Source organism: Ambystoma mexicanum, chromosome 5p (genome assembly GCF_040938575.1).
Source record: "Ambystoma mexicanum isolate Mex_15411 chromosome 5p, UKY_AmexF1_1, whole genome shotgun sequence".
NCBI classification, from domain to species: Eukaryota; Metazoa; Chordata; class Amphibia; order Caudata; family Ambystomatidae; genus Ambystoma; species Ambystoma mexicanum.
The window spans coordinates 1,227,651,294-1,227,671,530 of NC_090930.1; the positions used below are offsets into that span (position 1 = coordinate 1,227,651,294).

Sequence of the window (20,237 nt, forward strand, 5' to 3'; positions counted from 1 at the left end):
TGGTGTGATTTCAACTAAAACTGATTGTTGATTGCAATGGTTGTTAGGGGAGTGTTGGAAGCAGGACAGTTTGCGGGAAGTTGATGTGATTGCATTTTATTTTTCCCCTTTGAATGATTGTGTGAGGAGATGTGAGATGTCAGGTTAAGTGTGGAGGTGAAGTCAATGATGCATTAATAAAAAGGGAAATGACACACTTGTAATGTGCAGGACTTTGGGTGGTGCGTAGCCTGCAATTGTTCCACCAATAGTGTGTGGCAAACACATGTGTGCTAAAACTGTTTCTAAGCACTTATATCACACTTGAATATCTTATAGTAAATAGTTGCATATTAACCAACAAAAGTAGATTTTATTTTGTCACATATTAGTTTTATGGAAAATAAAATGCTTCTTGTCCCAAAAGGGTTTGTGGTATGAAACAGCAATCAATTCCACATCAAACGAATACATAGAGAGCTATTGGCTAGGGCACTACCAACTAGGGCCTCATTCACAGAAGCGTTTTATAATAGCACAATCCCATAGCAAAACGTACTGTGAATCAGGCCGTAGGTAGCGTGTGATTGCTCAACAATGATGCTGAAGAGATTGCAGTAAAATAATGGTAAATAACAGGAACCAGTTGTTATTGTGGAATCTGATGTCATTCAACCAATTAGAATTGTGAAAATAATGTCAATAAAATACCTAAGTTTCACAAAAAGTTATGTAACTTAGATAAAAGAAAAACAAAACCAAGTGTAATCTCGATATCATAAACCATTTGCAAATACATATGTCATGTTACAAAAACATATATGTTCAATGATTGATGACTGAGAGCAAAACTTGATAATGTTATGTTCATTTAAACTAAAGGGAGATTCAATCTGGAGCATAAACGACCAATATGTCTTGTTTTGTAGAAGTCTGATATTATGGTGTATTTGTTGTGGATGAGGCTGCATGACCTCTGGGACAAGTCTGAAACCAAAAGTGACTTGATGTCTATCCAAGCTAGCCTGTGTGTTACAGTTTTAGATATACAGTTGTTTTCTGTGAGTCATTCCTTGTATTAGCATGCAGACTGACTGCTGCAGAAGGACACACTAGTGTAGAGCTAATGAGATCAGTAAAGCAAATAGCTAAATGCTTTTGAGTTACTTGGCGTGAAAAGCAGTCACTTTCGTATATGTTGCTTTAACAAACAATATTGAGTTTGTTTTAGAAAATGTGTTCCAATGTATTGTCCGAGTCAGAAAGATGTCAATGGCGTTGTATAGTTTTGAATGTTTGTTATTCTTTTGGTGGCTGGATAAAACATAACACTGTTGATGATGGAATTGGAGGAAGAGTATACACAATATTGCACTTTTTGTTATGTATCATCACAAGTATTATTTTGTAAAGCTGCTGTCAACAAATGTTTGGAATACTCTCTTGTGATAAATACTGAACAGTGAGCTATAGCTCTGAGCAGGATGTAATTAAGCAAAAATAACAAGGTCCCCAGTGCTTGGGCCTTTACTGAGCATCCCCGGGATGTTATCCACCAAATCTTGCCCAAGGATACAATCATTATTGTTATTTATATCCTGGCTTAAAGTCTTAGGGTGCTAGTAGAAATGGAATTGGTGATAATGGGTTGCCTGCTTGCTGCGACCCATTGATTTAACCATATACTTATCCAAGATGTCCGCATGGACATTTAAGGTGGGGCATCGTCTCCATTTCCATGGTGACCCAGAATGAAGGAGCTACTTGGTGGCATTGACCATTGCAACAAAAAACAGCAGGCGAGTAGGGGTGGGGCCAGATGCTGGGGTGGGGGATCTGGACAGAGGTGGTGAGGAGAATTGTGGAAATGAACGACGGGCAGGGTTGACCAGCTTGGACCATGAGATCCAGTGCAGGATCCAAGCAACCTGAATGACTGCAACACCCACCATGCATGCTAATGGGTAATAGACTGATGCTAGAGGTGAGTCACTTGACAGCAAATAGGTATGCCCTGAAATGGATCAGAATTCTGCAACAGCACCACGTGAATCTTTTGAATGTCTATATATCTTTTGAGTTTTGCCTGGTTCCTTAGCTAGTGTCTCCTGACTTTTGATATTGATGTACAAGAACTGTATCTTGCTATTCAGAAATCCCATCAAGGATGTGCAAAAGCCAAACATTTAATTTGGAATATAGACCACTGCATAGGCGGTAAAAGGATGCAAAACTAGAATTGCTCAACATATTGAAAAAAAACAGGCCAAATAGATTTTAACCTGGCTAAAGAGTTTGAAATATAAGTTATTCCTAGAAAGGAGAATACAGAAACTGGAGGAAGAGGCATGGCATTATCTGGTAGAAGCTGCAAGATGTTGTGACACCCGTACATTCTGGGAACAAGTAAACTTTGTTCCCAAAGAAAGAATGAATAATGCAAAAGAAGCTCTGGTATGCTGAGATAATTTTCTTAGACTTTTCATAACTACATGATGAAGTCCATAGGGAATCTTTGACTTAAACATTCCCAGCCTGTTGAAGAGGAGCCATTAAAGGGGGAATATTGCACTGGTGGTGCTATCAGTAAAGGAAATATGATATGCAATTAAATTCATGAAAGCTAAGTTACTCACAGGAGCTGACTGTATTGCGGCAACCTGTTTTACCTTCTGCCTATTTCAATGTGATGATCAGGACATGATCCCATCCTGCATTATAAAAACAAGAGAATAATTGTTTGCATCAAGAATGGAGACAGAGTAAACCCAGCCAGTTATAGACTGATAACACACATTGATGCATCTTTTGAAATCTTTGACAAAGAGGTCCTAGCAAGACTGAACCAATAGGTAGAGGGGAATCATATATTAGCACCTGTCCAATTGGGTTTGCAAGATGTTTTGGGCACTGAGCTGTAGGATCTAAATCTCAACCTAATTGCAGCCAAATCATTTTTCATCAGAAGAGACCTTCCTTATGTAGTGTTTATGGTTGTTAGATAAGTTAGGGGTTTCCTCCCTGCTGCTGCATAATCACATCTCTGTTGATGATTAGTATATGGCTGCCATGTGATTCAGCAAAGTGGAATTACACAAATGTTCCCAATTAACTAGGGGTGAGTTTTAGCACTACTCTGCTTTAGCCTACTTACTACGTCACTGCATTCTGTTTTATCATAGCACTATTGGGTTGTACTGTGCTTTACTTTTTATCATTTGCAGATGACACTGTAGTATTAACTCAGGTTCTGCTGGGTCTGCAGATTTTGGTAGATATGTAGTTGGCATACTGTAGTGACCTGTGTTCCCTGCTGTCTTTGATAGGGTGTATGGAATGTTGGGTGAGGGACATAGAATGCAGCCTGTGAGAATGTTGATGTATGAGAGAGAGTTCTGAGTGAGTCAGTTGGTGAGATGTAGACCCCTTCAGAGGATGCTGGTGCATGTTGTCCTTAACTTTAGTGTACCTGACCTGATATACTTGATATGATCTGTATTAAAGAAGTCATCATTAGAGAACCCAAGCTTTACACATACACAGCGAGCAGCCTTGGTATTTACCTGAAGGCCATACCCCTGAAGTGTTGAGTAAACACATAGTTCACTCCTTTAGTGACTATAGAGGAGCTTAGATACAACTTTGACTGTTTTTTTAATGTATTCTTACTGTGCAGTTGCTATACTAGTAGCCATAATGATGCAGTATTCAGTTGGATTTAAATCGGATAATAGAGGTGCTTTAACCTTTTTTTATACTTAACATGCTGTGTTTAACACTGCATAATTGATTGCTACCCTCTTCTATTAATTGATTCCCTGCACACTGCTGGTTCTACATTAGACTTCTTCCCCCACCACATGCACCCGCTATGCATAAAAGACGCATGTTGTGCCTGGTGAGCTGGTAACCCATAACACTGTGGGTCTCTTTTTAAAATTTTTAGTAGTTCCTCTTTCTTGTTTGGTAAATCGTTTGCATCTGTTGTGGAGATTTCTGTGCTGATCTCATTTGAGGATAGACACTGTTGATCGTCAGTCGCGGGCCTCTAAGGTACTGGGAAATGCCTTCCTCTCGCATGTAACAATCCTTCCATAGGCTTGTCGGATCCTATTATCTCACCTTTGAACACCATTGTACACTATACTCCTGGTCCCACTCTCCTTACTTCGACCTCCACCTCCTCGCCTATATTAAACGAGTCACTGGTCATTGTTCAGATACACTTTTAATAATTCCCTAGGCCTCAAGCAATGAGGTCTTCTGTTGATATTTTGTGTAGGTCCACAGACCTGGTTGGGTCATGGAATCTATTTAGCCAGAACTGTGTCAGCCTATCTCCTGAAAATGGACTTGGGTTGTTTCTGAGGTAACCCAAAGACACTTGCAGTCTACGCACGCCCCGGGGCTAGCCTCCCTACCTCTTGCTCTGTATCAGTTTCCTGGGGAAAACACACTATTCGGGCCTTGCTTTTGAAAACCCACTAGGCAGTAAAAAATATGTTTCATTAAACACAACATAATTATGGCTTTAAGTTTGGATATTGTGTGCATTACCAAGACTTTGCTGGCTTAACATACTATGCCTGCACTCAATGATGTGGGCCCTGCAGGCAGTTACGCTACACTAGTAATCAACAATCTTAGGAGCCATTGAGCTGTTACATGTAAAGTGTTCCTGGAACCCAGATTTCTCTCTGTATTTGTTGAAAGTCTATTACACCTCCAGTTCTATATTGCAGACCTATTCTCGTCTGTTAATTTTGGTTGATTTTTATTTGCGGGTAGAGGGCATTACGAATATTCCAGCAATGCCATTTTTTATATTGAGAGAGCTTGTTTCCTCCTCTACCAAGAAGCAGGCCTTACCTTGGACTGTATCCTTGATCATTCCAAGCCTGTCCAGTGGTCGAAGTGGGCAGGAGCGGTCGGTAGCGGTGCTCCCATACTTTTTACTTTTAATTTCCACTATTCCTATACTTTTATTTTAAAAAGAAACAGTTCTGGAAAGTTTAGTTTTTAAAATAAAAGTTTAGGAAGAAGTTGAAGCTTGCACATAAGTGCACTGCACTGTATATTCTCCTAAATAGCAGGTGTGTTTGTTTGGAGGGTTTGGATTGTGTGTGCGAGGGGCGCAGGGATGTGGTTTGTGGGTAGCGGGGCAGATCAGCAGAGAACATAGCTCTACTACTTCTTTTCGTACACTTCGACCACTGAGCCTGTCCAGGTTGGCACTCCTATTTTCTTTGCCTAGACTGATCACGCAGGGTTCCCTTTTAGCATTAAGCTAAAACTGAACCGTGCGGCTGCACATTCTGAGTCACATCTCTCATAATTGACACAGAGAGCGCCACCCCTTTCTTTTCAGAGAAGGAACCTGCTATTTTCTCTGTTGATCCTGCACAGCTGTATTTAAAAATCACAGTTGCGTTTACCATCTTAACCCCTGTCTTTATCAAGAGGCAGAGGAGTTGCTAGGTTTGGAAAAGACCCGGGGCTAAGCTGATGTCGGAACTGTTGGGACTGGGGGCTAGCTAGTCTTTTGGCTGTAGCTCCTGAGATTCTATCCGGGGCTACAACCAAAAGATCAGGGGCTATAGTCCTCTTAGCCCCCCCCTAGCAACGCCCCTGTCAAGAGGCAAAGAAAGCAGTGATCCATTGGAGCTCTGGAAGCATAAAAAAGGAAATTAAGACAGCCGGAGGGGGCTTGGAGTACGACTTATGATATACAGGCGAAATGTGTCTATATAAACGGCATTTATGCATTTATTTAAAAAAATGCAGACTCAGGGTAAGCACAACTATTTCTCTAGACACATATTTTCTAGTTTTAATATTGCACAGGAACTCTTACCTAAACCTCGACCCCCATTCGGCATTAAGTAAAATACTAACTCCTTTACAGATTGTTTGTGATGAGATGGCCCAATATTTTGTGGATAACGTCTAAGATTCAATACTGGCTAAAATCCTTGGCCTCTGTGGTAATTTACTCAACCCTGCTAGTGTCTCCATTGCAGGCCAAAGCACTAGCAAATGTGTTCTCCTCTTTTGAACCTATTTCTGAATCTGCATTGCTGGAGGTTATGGGTGACCACCATGTATCCGTTTCTGCCAGATGATCGGTGCTTGGCGAGGTCTTAAAGAAAAGAACACTGATCGCTTTGGATCTCTGTGCATTGATAACTAGTTATTTTGGTTCCATTGTAGTTCCAGAACAGTTAAAGAGAAAAGCAGTGACCACTTTACTTAACAACCTTCATTGAACTCAATCTGGACGGCAGCGTCACAACTGCAATCATTTGTTGGAATTCATGGCAGACTGGATACAGCACCTGCAGGTTCTAGAACAAGATGAAGGACCAGACTCGTGTTTGTGGCAGCACTGGATGACTGTACCTGTTTGGTAGACAGCAGAGGGGCAGGGCTGCTTGATATTATTGCAGCTTTCTGCTGCCTCCGATGCAGTCGACCATTCTATTCTTGTCAACTGCCTCACTGATCTCAATATTAGAGACACTGCTCTGGAATGGATGTCTTCTTTTCTTTGCAGCAGCTTTCATGTAGAAGTGTCTGTGGATACCCACTCAGATTGCCTCATGGAGTGTTTGAAATGGATTGGATCACAGAAGAATTTTAAGTCCCCAAATATTATGCTCCTCGCCGTGTTAATTCAGCGGTCTGTTAACTTAGAACTGTCAGTTTTAGACTCTTGGATGCTTGCTGCTTTGCACAATCTAACTGAGCTCCAACTAATATAATATCCTTTGGAAATGTACATACAAAGAGCTAAACCATAATATCATGAGCTACAATTCATTTTCCAATTAGTAACTGGCTGGTTTAAGACTTTATCAAGCCATTATTGTTCATGGATGCAGGAAACATAAAAGTATGAAGCAACATAGTTAAGATATAATGAATTTAAAGCCTGGGTAGTGGTAGCTGTGAACAGTAATTGATGCACTAAACAAATATCAGGTTGAAAATTACCATAAACATTTAATAAACAAAATTAAAATTCACAAGACAAAAATATAATCCAATTTTGATAACACAAACTGAGTCTTTCTTTCTGAAAAATTAACAATGAAGATAGAAAGTGTATCAAAAATAGTTTTAAACATGTTAGCACATGGACATCATTATTGACTTCCTCTCAGGCAATCAGAATGTTCAGAGTGCAGTCAATAATTGCTGTTATTGACTGCTCTCAAAACAATCTTACTTCAAAAGCAGAGAGTAAAGTTCAAAGCCCTCTGTATTATTCACAATGCAATTTACAATGACAATATCTTTCATCGAGGCACTTCCACTCTGGGAGGATTTTTTCTTGCTCTAACATGCAATTTATTTCACCAAAGAGAAAGTTAAAACATGAGAACATGTTTTCACTTTCTTATAGAGAAGATGTTCCATTGTATGTGACACCTAAGGCATGCTCATGTTAAACCTGCTTCAGTGTAACCACATTTACAATTTGAATGCCTCACTTATAAAGACAAACTTGTTTTTTTAAATACTAAAACATAAACCACATTTAATTCGTTTACTCAGTTTTCCTATTTACTTTAATGACTAATAAAGTAAACATGTTTGCTTCACCAGGAAAACTCCTAAACATGTATTACTACTATCACTATTTGATATAGGCCTTGTGAGGGGTCATTATCACTTCAGATAATGACACTTCCCTAATTTAGGGCCTTTGGCTTCGCCTCAGCCTATAATTTAGTGGTGGGTCATTATCATTATCATGATAATGATCCCCTTCCTTGGACTTTGAGTCAACCTGATTCCATCAGTGAACATGACAGTACTTTTCTGGAACTTAAGTTCAATCATGAGCCCCAGAAGATACATTGCCAGAATGATCATTATCTCATGAGAATGAGCATTACAACATGAAATGGGAATCTCTGTATAATGCCTGTATAAATTGCTTTAAGAATCTAGCACAAAAGAACTACTCTATCACCAATGAAGAATAAACCATGATTTTCTTTGGACATACACATTGTATTCCTTGTCACCTTTGATTTTCTTCTTTCCTTTATGAGACCCAGAAATTTTGTGAGCATTTACATTGATCGTTTCATTGTTTTAGTCTAAAATATGGTAAGAGGATGCATGCAGCTGAGTTCCCAACACGTGCCACCTCTCTATTGTTGTATTGCTGAATCACTATAAAGCACAATTTAAGCATGTGTAGGAGGATCAAATCATCAAGTGAAACTTATTATGACACCACACCATGCAAGACCATAAAATGTAGCTAAAGGAAATATAATTAAAAAGGCAATGACTGCATAAAGTGAGTAGTGTATGTTGGCATCTATCTCTGTTTCTGTTAATATTTTCTGAACAGACCTCCTAATTATCTTTTGCAAATTTGTCTTTAGGTACTTCTGTTATCCAAGTGACGGCAATAGATGCTGATGATTCTTCGTATGGAAATAGTGCAAGAGTTGTGTACAGTATTCTTCAAGGACAGCCATATTTTTCTGTGGACCCGGATTCAGGTGAAACATCTTGCTTCCTCATCTCTTTTCTAAATGTAAACACTTTTGCCCACATTTTGTTTTGTGTGGAGGTTAATGTGAAGAACTGGACCATGTCCTCATCTGATTTTACAGTTAGCTAGAGTGTAAAATGTTTTTGTAGATTTCCACCCAGGGCAGACAATGGCTTGGGAGACCGAGTGGTCCCTGGGTTCCCAAGACATCATTCAATCCAGGGAGAAAATACATAGGGATCACTGTCGTACATGCATGCGTGCATGGCAGTTATCAGTAATGGCAGCTTTCAAACACAAATGATGCTTGTTGTTACAGGCCCCGTGTCATTATAAACCAATTTCCCGTTTGTACGTCTCAAGTAAAACATTTTAAATCCTGATTTTAAGGGATCTACAGATTTGGGCATATTCATCAGGGGTATTGGTCACATTTCAACCTGGTTATCAGAAACAAGTGGGACATTCTTTAAATTGTTTTATTCTATATCTTCTATCCCAGCAACCCCAGCTAATGAAACGCCTAAAATATACTGCATTTATTGATCTATCATTGCCATTTGATTGGGTAAACCAAGATAAACTGTGGCTTACATTAAAGCAGAAAGGTTGCCAAGTCACTTATTAAACATTCTGATCTCTGCACTCAAATACAAAAGTGAAAATTTGCCTTGATCAGCAATGTACTTCTTCTTGTCTTATTAATACCTTTCGTGGCCTTCATCAGGGCTGTGGTTTAGCTCCATTTTTAGTAAACTTTTATGTATCAGATTTGAATATTACCATATTCTCTGCAAAAGCAAATCCCTGCGGTTGGGTTCAATATTGATCCATCATATAGATTATTCAGACAATACAGTTTTATTTGATTTAACTCCATTAGGCCTCCAGACATTCCTAAAAACGTTGTTAAACTATTTAAAGAGGTCAGACCTGGAAATTAACATATTGAAGATAACAGTATTGACAATGAAACCAGTAAAGAAAGAATGTAAACATTTAATTGGCATTTGGATGAGAATTCTATTGAATATCCTAATGAATTGAAATATTTATTATGTAAGAATAATTTTCAAAATGTTTAATAAGGAGAAATAGAAAACATCCTGCCATACTGAGGCTATTTATATATGTCAAAGGTGATACCAAACTTTATTTTTGGAGCTGAGGCTAAATAGTTGGATTTAAATTGGGACAAGTTGTAGGCCTTATTTTGGATGTGATGCTTATGCCTGCCGAAATGGGTTCCAATAACTGTTATACAGGAAAAGTGTCTTATATCAATCCAAGCCCTAGATTGGTGGAGTCGATTACTGCCACTTTATCACAAGATGCATGTTTAGTCAATGTTTCATCTATACTTATTGTTACCAAAGTCATGGATTTATTACTGTGTTGGCCAGTCACAGTTCCCGGGGGTTCATAATGGTCGCTCAGCTCACTCTGCCAATGCTTATTAGTGCCAAACATGACATTGTCTATTCATTTTGAGCTTACACATCCTAATTTATTAGTTAAGTCAACTACTAATTCTCTTTTGGCCATGCTTTAAAATTGCCCATTGGGGCATGTTTTTTTAGGAAAGTATTCTGTCAACTGTTTACATGCTATGCCGGATGACTTAGCGTTGCTGATAATTTTCGGAAGGCATATCCGCCTACCTTGTTCGGGCTCACTTCACCCTTCATCTCACTCATAGGTAGACACTTCTAATAGTCTAATAAATGACTATCTATAGGTCTGAATAATATGTGAGTGTACTTATGTAAGAAGCAGCAATTACACAAGACAAATTAAGGGATAAGCTACACTCAAACACTTAAATCTACTGCAACACCACTTTGAAGTATGTGTGGGTGTGTACATTACCTACAACCTACAACCACTACTACTGCGTCACTTAGTGGCCTATTCACAATAGGCTGAACACACCTTTTTTCTTATAGGGTTTTTTAAACAGGATAAACAGGATGATACTGGTATACTGATTAGTGTGCTAAATACCAATTCACAAGTATCCCGATTACCAAAAGTGACTAGATGAAGCGACTTACTTGCACATACCCAGCCACCCCCTCCTCCCTGGCACAAGTGCAGCTGTAAACTATACGGCTTCCACTCAAGCCACATGTCCAGCACCGAACTGAACTGACGAGCTGCACAGGAACTGCAGCGGGTGCAAAGGACGTGTATGTTACAACTATCCAGCTAGGCAGATAAACAGCAAACACAATCCCTCACACAGCAACCCCTGCCAACCTTGCAATTACAAATCGCAATAGCAGCTGTAAACTATACAGCTTCAACTCAAGCCACGCACTGTGCACTGAACTGACGAGCCGCACAGGAACAGAAACAGCAGAGGGTGCAATGGACGGGTATGTTACAACTATAAGGCTAAACAGCGAACATGATCCCTCACATAGGGGACTTGTGAGCTTGTGAATATAACTCCTTAAGGACAATTAATATGTGAAAAATACAGAAAAGCAAGTCACCCAAATATGTACCGTTGCATAGCAGCACAGGTAGAGTTTTTGTATGTACCCTGGCTCTCCAACAATCAACACTGCTCACGCTCTACAGAGATTATAGGATGGGGGCTATAGGTTACCGGACCACTCCCATATTTTTGGGATATAACACAAGAAAAACACAGGAGTGAGAAGAAACTATAGGAGTGCTTAACGGAGCTGAGAGCACTAAGAACACAGAACACGAAAACACCGTCCCCCGCTAAGCAGAGGACAGCTCCATAATTGGGATGGGTTCTCCAATTGCTTCATACACATACACATACAGGTGTCAGTTGGTATCCAGTCCAGCTTGTTCAAATCGCTTCTTAGAGCAGGATGTTGACAGGGAAGCGTGTCTTGTCTTGAAATGTCCAGTGTCTATTGCAGACCACTCCCACGACCCACAGAAACACAAAAAGACTCTGCCACACTCTGCATGTTCCTCTACGACTTGGGTATTTAAAGGGTAACACCCACCTGGAGGGAGTAGAAAGAAGAGACAGACTCAGGTACAGACTCTGGTATCCACAAAAACACTCTGCCATTCAAGTTTCAATTGCTGTGATAGTAGGGGAAGCCACCACCTGAAGCCATAGGTTACATTTTGTTATATGTAGTATTCCCTCTGCCACACTCCGCCTGCTCCGCTAGGACTGGGGTGTTTAAAGGGTAATACCCACCAGGAGGGAATAGAAAAGAAAAGTCAGACTCAGGTACAGACTCTGGTATCCACAAAAACACTCTGCCACACTCCACCCGTTCCACTAGGACTGGGGATTTTAAAGGGTAACACCCACCTAGAAGGAAAAGAAAGAAGAGACAGACTCAGGTCCAGACTCTAGTTTCCACATAAACACTCTGCCATTCAAGTTTCAATTGCTGGGATAGTTGGGGAAGCCACCACCTGAAGCCCTAGGTTACATTTTGTTATATGTAGTATTCCCTCTGCAAGATTAAAATTGTTACTGAAGGAGGGCATATCCTTTCTGGATAGAATGCAGAACTGGCTACATTTGTATACTAAATCTAGCAGAGCAAATTATTTGACACATTATTCTCTCCTTGAACGAATCACCCTATACCTAAAGGAGTTTTCAAACACTTACCGCTCGACAGAATATATGCGAGTAAAGTTTAACTTAGTTAACACCCTTGTGGTAATAAGAGCCAGGCGTGGCCTATCAAAGGATAAACACACTTGCTGATTTTGTTGGATGTCTGTACCTGAGATTGCAAAATATGTACTATGTGTTTGTACATAGTTTGTCCCATCTAGGATCAACACTCTTGGGGTGGTGGAAACTAACATGATATCAGGGTTGATTACATTAAGGGTAACCATATACCACTCATTTATCACTTTGCTTGTCTATGGATTTTAATAAAAACATGTTTAGAGGAGAAATTGATTATAAATTTAGTATTTTTTATTGATATTTTTTACATTTGTTTATAGTCGAAACTCAACCTTAACAAAATTGTAAAAAGAAAACAGCATATATAGACATATAAATCACATAATGATTTAACACTTTACAGCATAATAAGTCATCATACAAAATTACATTATTATCCATCAATTCATATACCATGTAAAAAAAACACAAGACTTTCAATCATCATAACAGGCCACTTATTAAAACATAAGACAATTTATCACAGATCATCATAGATACCCAATGAATTTAAGAACCCCACAGTGGCAATAGCATAAGAGGTCAGTGAACCCCTCAGACATGTTGTCCAAAATACCTCTGCATCAAACAACTCCATTTTACTCACACACTTGGAAAAATGTAGATTACAACTTTTTTTCACAGCTGGATACAATATTATACCATGGTTCAAGGATTCAATAGATTCACTATCCTTACAGAAACAACACAAACTAATTCTCCTTGCCAATTTCTCATGGCAAACTAGTATTGCTAGTTTCATACAGAGATTCCAACGAAAACGAACAAAGTCTTGCCTCTCTGTTTGGCAGGGAAAGAGTGTCATATATTGTTCCAGAACAACCACACATTTGTGTTCATGAAGAAGATAGGGTTAACATTTTTGTATCTGTTAAATTAGCCCCCTCAAGCAGCTTTATAGATCACTTAACCATGTTAAGGTTTTTTTTTGTATGAGGCCCGAGCCTCAAATGCCCAGGGCATGCAGCATTAGTACATACTGCCTCTCAAATACTTATAAAGATAATGTGTCCCTCCTTCATCAACCGGCCAAGATCGTAATATGAAGAATTTAGACCAGAATTTGAAAGCTTACGAAACAGTGACAATTGTTTCCACTTCACCACACCAATATTTCTTCCTAACACCAAGTCAAACTGGATAGCTTACCTTGGCACAGAGTTTGGAATCCCCAAAACACTGCGCCATAACAACTCTCCATTTTGACTAAAATAGCTTCCACCCAAATGGGGCAGATTTCAATTCCATAAGTACGTTTAGGGATTACAGTCCCAACATAGAATTTAACTAAAGGAACCATGGAGAATTTGCAGAATGTTTTTCTTAAGCACATCATCTGGGAGATGAGTAACTCTAGCCTTATTTGGCATACGGTGTTAAGGAAGCCCAAATATTTTAATTTTGTTAGCTTTTCCAAACTCTGTCCACCCAGATACCATTTTTCCTTTGGTTTTCCCTGCCTATAGAAAAGGTCAGGCTCTTTGTCTTATTATTGTCACTTTTGAAACAGTTTTCATGTACATATTTTTCAAACAGTGTTAACTTTTGGAGGCCTATTGGGGTACAATCTATTAGCAAAAAGTCCTCCGCTTATGCAATGCAAAACAGATTGCCCAGTTTAGGGGGTACAAAGGACCCCAAATTAATATTTTCACAAATGTCTGAAACATATAGGTTAAAGAGTCAGGGGGCTAACATACACCCCTGACTCAAACCATTGCATACTGGAATTTCCCTAGTCAAATCCCCCTCTAGATACAGCCTCAACTGGAATACAGTTGATTCGTGTAGTCTCATGATCACTTTCAGCAGACCAGGTGGAATCCCCCAATCAGTCAGTTTAGCACACAGTTTGTTTTGACTCACCATATCAAAGGCCTGACTAAGGTTTATGGATGCTAAAAAAAATTCCCTTATACTTTCCCTCTACTGTAAGCTGTTGACAGAGATTCAAAATAACCCTGTTGATCTCCGTTCCCTGGGATTTTCTAAAGCCAGTTTGCCTTGCGACAAAGTCATCCGGAATCTACCACCCAATCCTCCAGATGTTTAAGCAAAATTGCTGCAAAGATTTTACTATCTGCGTCAATAATTGAGATTGCTCAGTAGTTTTTAGGATCCCAGTGTAGACCTTGTTTGTAAATAGGGATTATGTGGGAAATTATCTAGGATGTTGAAAATTGATCTTTTTGCTTTATATCCCGTAACAAGATAGATAGAATAAAGGCCCAGCCACTTGGATTCACCTTAAATAACTTTTTGAGAGTGTATTTGGCCTTGCTCCCTTTTTATATTCTAGGATCATCTCAAATCAAATCTCTCCAGAGCCACCCCATTTTTCCTTAGATCCTCCTCAAGTGTTCCACTACCAATAGAGTATACACTCTCGAAATGAGAAATCCATTTGTCTTCTGCCACTGAATTTACTTGTACTGCCATCTCCAGACATTTCCTGGAGTTAACAATACACCAGAATTTACCAGAGTTTTTTTTCTCTAAGGGAGTCTAACATGCTGATTGAGTCAATTTTTATATTTCAGTACTATCTTACCAATTTTTATATTCTTATCTGGAGGTGACAGGTTAGTTTTTGGCTTGCCCCCAGCCAGCAACAACCTAAAGCAACAACCTCATGCCTCTTTGAAAGCTGCCTAGGACTGAAAACCAACTACAACTGCATGTGCCTGTTTTTTGGCCACAAGATTGAACTCTGTAGAACTTCATGAAATTGTCTGTATCCCCTGAAGTTCAGTTGATTCAGTGTTATGACTATAATGTTCATCTAGGACTATTCATACGAGATCTGTGGTACAGATATTGAATTACAATTCAAGCATTTGTGTAGCTCAGCTCTTCATTTGTTTATTTATTCCAATATATGTGTGTTCTTTAGTGCAGACAGGTGATGTCAAGTGGATAAACAAGACATGGCTTCTGGAAATATTGGACTCTGTCCCTTAGGTTTGTTTTCTAAAGAGATGTTTCTTGTTTCATTTTGAAATGTGTAAACATGTTTAAAATGGCTACTCATTAGTAAAGGCGTGTTTATACCTCAGACCACACCCATCAGACCACCTCAAACATAATCTTTGGCCATATGTATCAGGTTCATCTCACAGTGCAGAGAGGGTATCCTTAATTTGAATGTACTGTCAGAGGATCAGAAACGTCATCAGTTTGGAAATATCTCCATTTCATGACAACACTGATTACATCCACTCTGTCTTCAAACATAGGGACTTATAACTGCAGACATTCTAAAAGATACATCCCTGGTACTTGTAAATGTCCAACTCTATCTACAAACATAAGGGCTTATATCTGCAGACATTTTAAAAGATGCAGCCCAAACACTTGTAAATGTCATCCAATAAAGCTTGGAAAGAGCAAACCCAAATGACACTTTACAAGGAGTGAAAATGTCCAAACTGTCATGCAGCAAAGGCATTTTATATGGCTTTAACCTAATTCTTGTTTAGTTTTGTAGACATGCATCTGCATGGGGACAACTCATCAAAGTTATCGTTCTGATTTTACTGTCTTTTCAATGTCAGCAACAAAAGAAACTAAAAGGCTTCCTCTAAACGAGAGCTCACAATAATTGTATCTCTTTATGGAGGGTACAAAGTAATTGTAGCCATCACAGAGTGGTACATGGTAAATATCTTTCTCATGGCTCACATTCCACCCGGTAATGAGAATAGCTACATTTTGAAGCATGTTTGGTCTTGCCTGAAAGAGTTACAGTTGGGGTACCTGAATTAGGTCATCATTCCAATAAGTGACTTCAATGTTCCTATACAACATTAATGTATATAACCATGTGAACGTGCAGCCTTAGATGAATATTGGTGAGTTAAAGAGCCACCTCTTCCTGAAAATCAAGAAGACAATAAACTTAATGAAATTCTGTAGTGACATTGAATTCAATATCTCAATGGAAGACTTCAGGCTGATACCAAAGCAAAGATATTTGTATACTCCAAGATGAAATAGAGGCCTCACACGTGTCTTATCCTGAAATGATTTCTTCATACAGGTTTTGTTATGGTAAATAAGAAAATAGTGGAAAATTAAATAAATGTCTCTCTGTTTCCATAGTAGACGTCACAAGCACGTAGATAAAGGTACATACAGGCCTAAACAATAAAATGCTACACACTCTAATACCACTACATTCAATGAGGAGCTGAATATGTTAAGGAAAGACCAGAATGACATATTCAAAAAATCACTTATTGATCTCACCCAAAATGACACTACCAAAGTCAGGAACGTAATGGGTGAACATGTAGCCATGATTAAAAGATACAATCTCAAGAAAATTAATTAACACTCAATGGAATTCTGTAGGACACACAAGAATGGGCCATCAAAAGGTAAATTGAAGCATGTGCAATGAACAGTGGCAGCACATTATTGGATCTAGTATGGTAAATACCTTTTCTCAAACTTTCCTGAACTCACAATGACACGTTCACTGTACAAAGCTAACAGAGCCCTTTCATCGTTTTATTTTACAGATCAATTGTGCTATAATGCATTTTACCTGGTATACGTTAGCTACATTTTCTCTGGCTTGCCCTCAAATGCCCTCCTCCCTCAGTCACTAGGGTTGAACTGAGGCATACAATCCATCCAGACACCAATGAAAAAGTGGCCGACACTCACACAACACTATTCTTTAGTAGGCAGAGCAAACTCTTCATGTTCTCTCCATGGGCGTGCTTTCAATAAAGTATGTTTCAAATAATGCATTTGAAAACATGTTTGCTCAGTAAGAATGATAAAAGCCAGTAGTTCATTGTCCCTACAGGCACACTTGCAGTTTGCCGGTCCAGAAAAGGCGCTGTTGCTACCAGCACTTTTATCCGGACCAACAAACTTAAAATGAGGGCCAATGACTACCTAGCATGGGGCTATGTGTTAAGCCATGTACAAGCAAAAGGTAACTTGTTTGCATTGGCTCATGTAAGTTTGAAATTCACAGGTAATGTATTGCTTTCAATCCAGATGCATGAAGTTTTAAAGGGACCTACACATCATGCTTTCAGTCTCTTTATATTTCTGGGTTGGAGATTTGCCATTCTTGAGTAACACATACTTAGCCGAAGACCCCATTCCATCCCACATTACACCTGATTTTGCCTGAACATTGCTAGAAAGGGATTTGCACTTCACATGGTTCCTAATTAATAGAATACATTTCTTTAAGCATATATTTCATTGCACAAACATCTGTGCTTCTTCCCAGCTGCAATAAATGCATGATAACATTACAGGTGATGAACATTTTCACTGTACTGTGACCAACTGTGACTCCATTTTAAACCACTTCTTATTTTTCAAATAAAACTTTGCAAACACAATTCCACCTTATATTTGCACCAAAAAGTATTTAGATTTTTTATTTTGTTTTTCAATACAAAGTAAATCAGTCTTGTGTGAGAAACCTGAGGGTGTTCTCCCAAGTAGACTTTGGGAAACCCTTATTCAGGTGGCATGGGGAGGGCTGGCACTCCCAGATACCAACACTGGGGGTGCACGAGCAAGGGTGGATTACTCGGATGGGGGTTCCCGGGGTTATGCTCAGGGAAATGCCCCAGGTTGATACGCAGTATGTTACCAGGGGAGAAGATGAGGAGAGTGATATCCTGAGACCTTTATGGGCTGTGCCACATCTGCCCTCCTTCCCATTGAATCTCACTTACCCCAATCCACCGACCCCTGTGTATATAACCTGTTCCCTAGGAGATCATACCCTGTCACATTCAGACACTGTCTCTCCCAAAAGCCCTCTAGTCCCGTGCAATACCCGCATACACCTGGTCTTTCTTTTCCAAGACCCTCGGGTGACTATTTCCTTCACTCCCCTTCTGTTCAGACAAAACACTGCCATTCCCACAATTACCCCTTTTCACTTCACACTACTAATCCCAGTCATTTCTGTTTGCCCCACAAACCCTACAAATTCCATCCCCCTGATTGTCATCTTCCGAACACCCACTCTACTATGACAGAACACTATCATCCACACGATCCCCTTTGTTCTGTTCTTCATCCCGGTCATTCTCATCCATTTCACAAACCTTCCCCATCATATCCTGTAGGATATTCAAATTTTTCCTTCTTTCCTTCTTTCCGACACAAACTCCTTTGCACGATAGACTTGTAATGTTAAACCTGTGAACCTGACATGTTCTAACTGTTAGGGAGAATTCTCAGAAATGCGCTAATTCACTTCTACCTTAGAGACCCCCAGCTCTTTTGCTGGATTTTAGGACTTTTGATTTTTATACTGGAGACAGTGAGACCTTTTTCACACTCGCTCATGCATTTTTATTTTATTTGAACACTGTGTTTCTTTTGGTTTTGGAGTCTGACAAAATCCATAGGCATCATCTTTTTACATTGTGACACACAGCACCCTCAGTGCAGTGTCACCGAGATATCCTTTGGATTTCTGCTAAGGTTTAAATACCATCTCTTGGATAACTACTGTTTCCAAGAGTAGTAAAGTGAAATTGACTTTACCTACATTTTCCTCTTTATAGACCCAGCACACACTATCTTATAATAGGGGTGCTGGAGGGGTTACTTAGTATCCCCTTTGTCTAACTTCTAGTGTAACATGTTTATGTTACCATTTCTACAATTAATAGCTGGCGGTAGTGGTTTACTTTTCCTACCATTGTGTGTTTTTACCGCAGGCTGCTTTCGCAGCTGCAGTATAGCACCCATGGGTGCCCATTTTGTCAAAATGTCCCTGGTCTTCTTTTTTCACCATTTCTTGTTGCAAAGGTCCTTCTTAAGTTAAACTCAGCGCGCCTAACCAGGTTTGGTCCCTATGTTCATTTTGTTTTTGCAGGGGTTTTCTGGTGAAGCCCGCCTCTGGCTCCAGTTTGTTTCTGACAGGGCAGGAAGCAAGGAATGTGCCCAAAGCTCCCTGTGATTAGTCCCATAGCTTACAGGAATGCACCCATAGGTGATTGACTGGCTGGCTCTCTTTGGAGGACAAAGAGAGGGTGTGTTTGAGGGGCACAACAATATAACTAAGATTCAAGATAGATTTTCAGACATAGTTAAGTAACTTATAAATGTATAAAGTTGCTGCAGGAGCAATAGGGAATGTCTCAAGGCCACTCGAGGCAAAAAGAGACTACACAAAAAAAAATCGGTTGTTGCCAATTGGTAACCCTAAGATGCACTCCTCGGGGGACATAAAATCCCAAACATCTTACGGTCTAAGTATGGAAAAATACAAACACAAGGGCTTCTCCTAATAGACCAGTTCAGTAAATGATTTAAAAAATCATGTTTTTGTCACTTAGTCAAATGAAAGGATTTGGAACGATTTCGGTCTGCAAAAATGTGTCAAAAATATCCACATAAGCGAGAAATAAGTCAGGAATGGTTATTCTTAGATAATTAATATCAAAATGTATATTAATATTTGTAGAATCCACCCAAAATCAATCAATAAATCAATACATATCATCTAGAATACATCAGAGCAATTTGATTAACATAGATCAAAATACATCAGTATAATATGTCAATTGAACTTTGTGTTACTGTTATCACACAATTTTGTTTTTTGTGTATTTCTATAAACTAGGATTGTCCAACAGGCTCCTCTTAGATCAATAATGCTGATGCGTTTTGGATTCAAATGAATCCATCTTCAGGGCCTGGGAGGTCATTGTTTCATAAAATGTCATGGTGTGACCTTTATATTCTTGTGTCGCCTAAAGGATAATAAGTAGACTAGTTTAGTCCAACCATTCTGGAGTAGTTCAATGCACATGCATTCAATGGTCTTAAGGGTACTGACCTTGAATAACTACGAATTTGGGCCGGAAGATGTAGTGGAATCCTGCCTGTTTAACAAGAGATGTGCGTCACTATGCATAGATAAAAATTACTTTGAGGAGATGATGATATTACAATGGGAAAGTAAGTTACTTACCCAACTTGAGTCAATTCATCAAATGCCGGGCAACAAGAATGCAGTCCAGCTGCTATAATGCT

The 20,237-nt window shown here is 39.3% G+C and overlaps 1 protein-coding gene across 1 annotated transcript in view; it reads left to right on the top strand.

Annotated features, from left to right (window-relative positions):
- LOC138481513 (cadherin-9-like) overlaps positions 1–20,237 on the top strand; it is a 1,092,027-nt gene that overhangs the window by 743,003 nt on the left and 328,787 nt on the right. Inside the window, exon 4 of the mRNA XM_069613698.1 lies at positions 8,382–8,501. Within this exon, the coding sequence (XP_069469799.1) occupies positions 8,382–8,501 (120 nt within the window). The remainder of the gene's footprint in view (positions 1–8,381; positions 8,502–20,237) is intronic.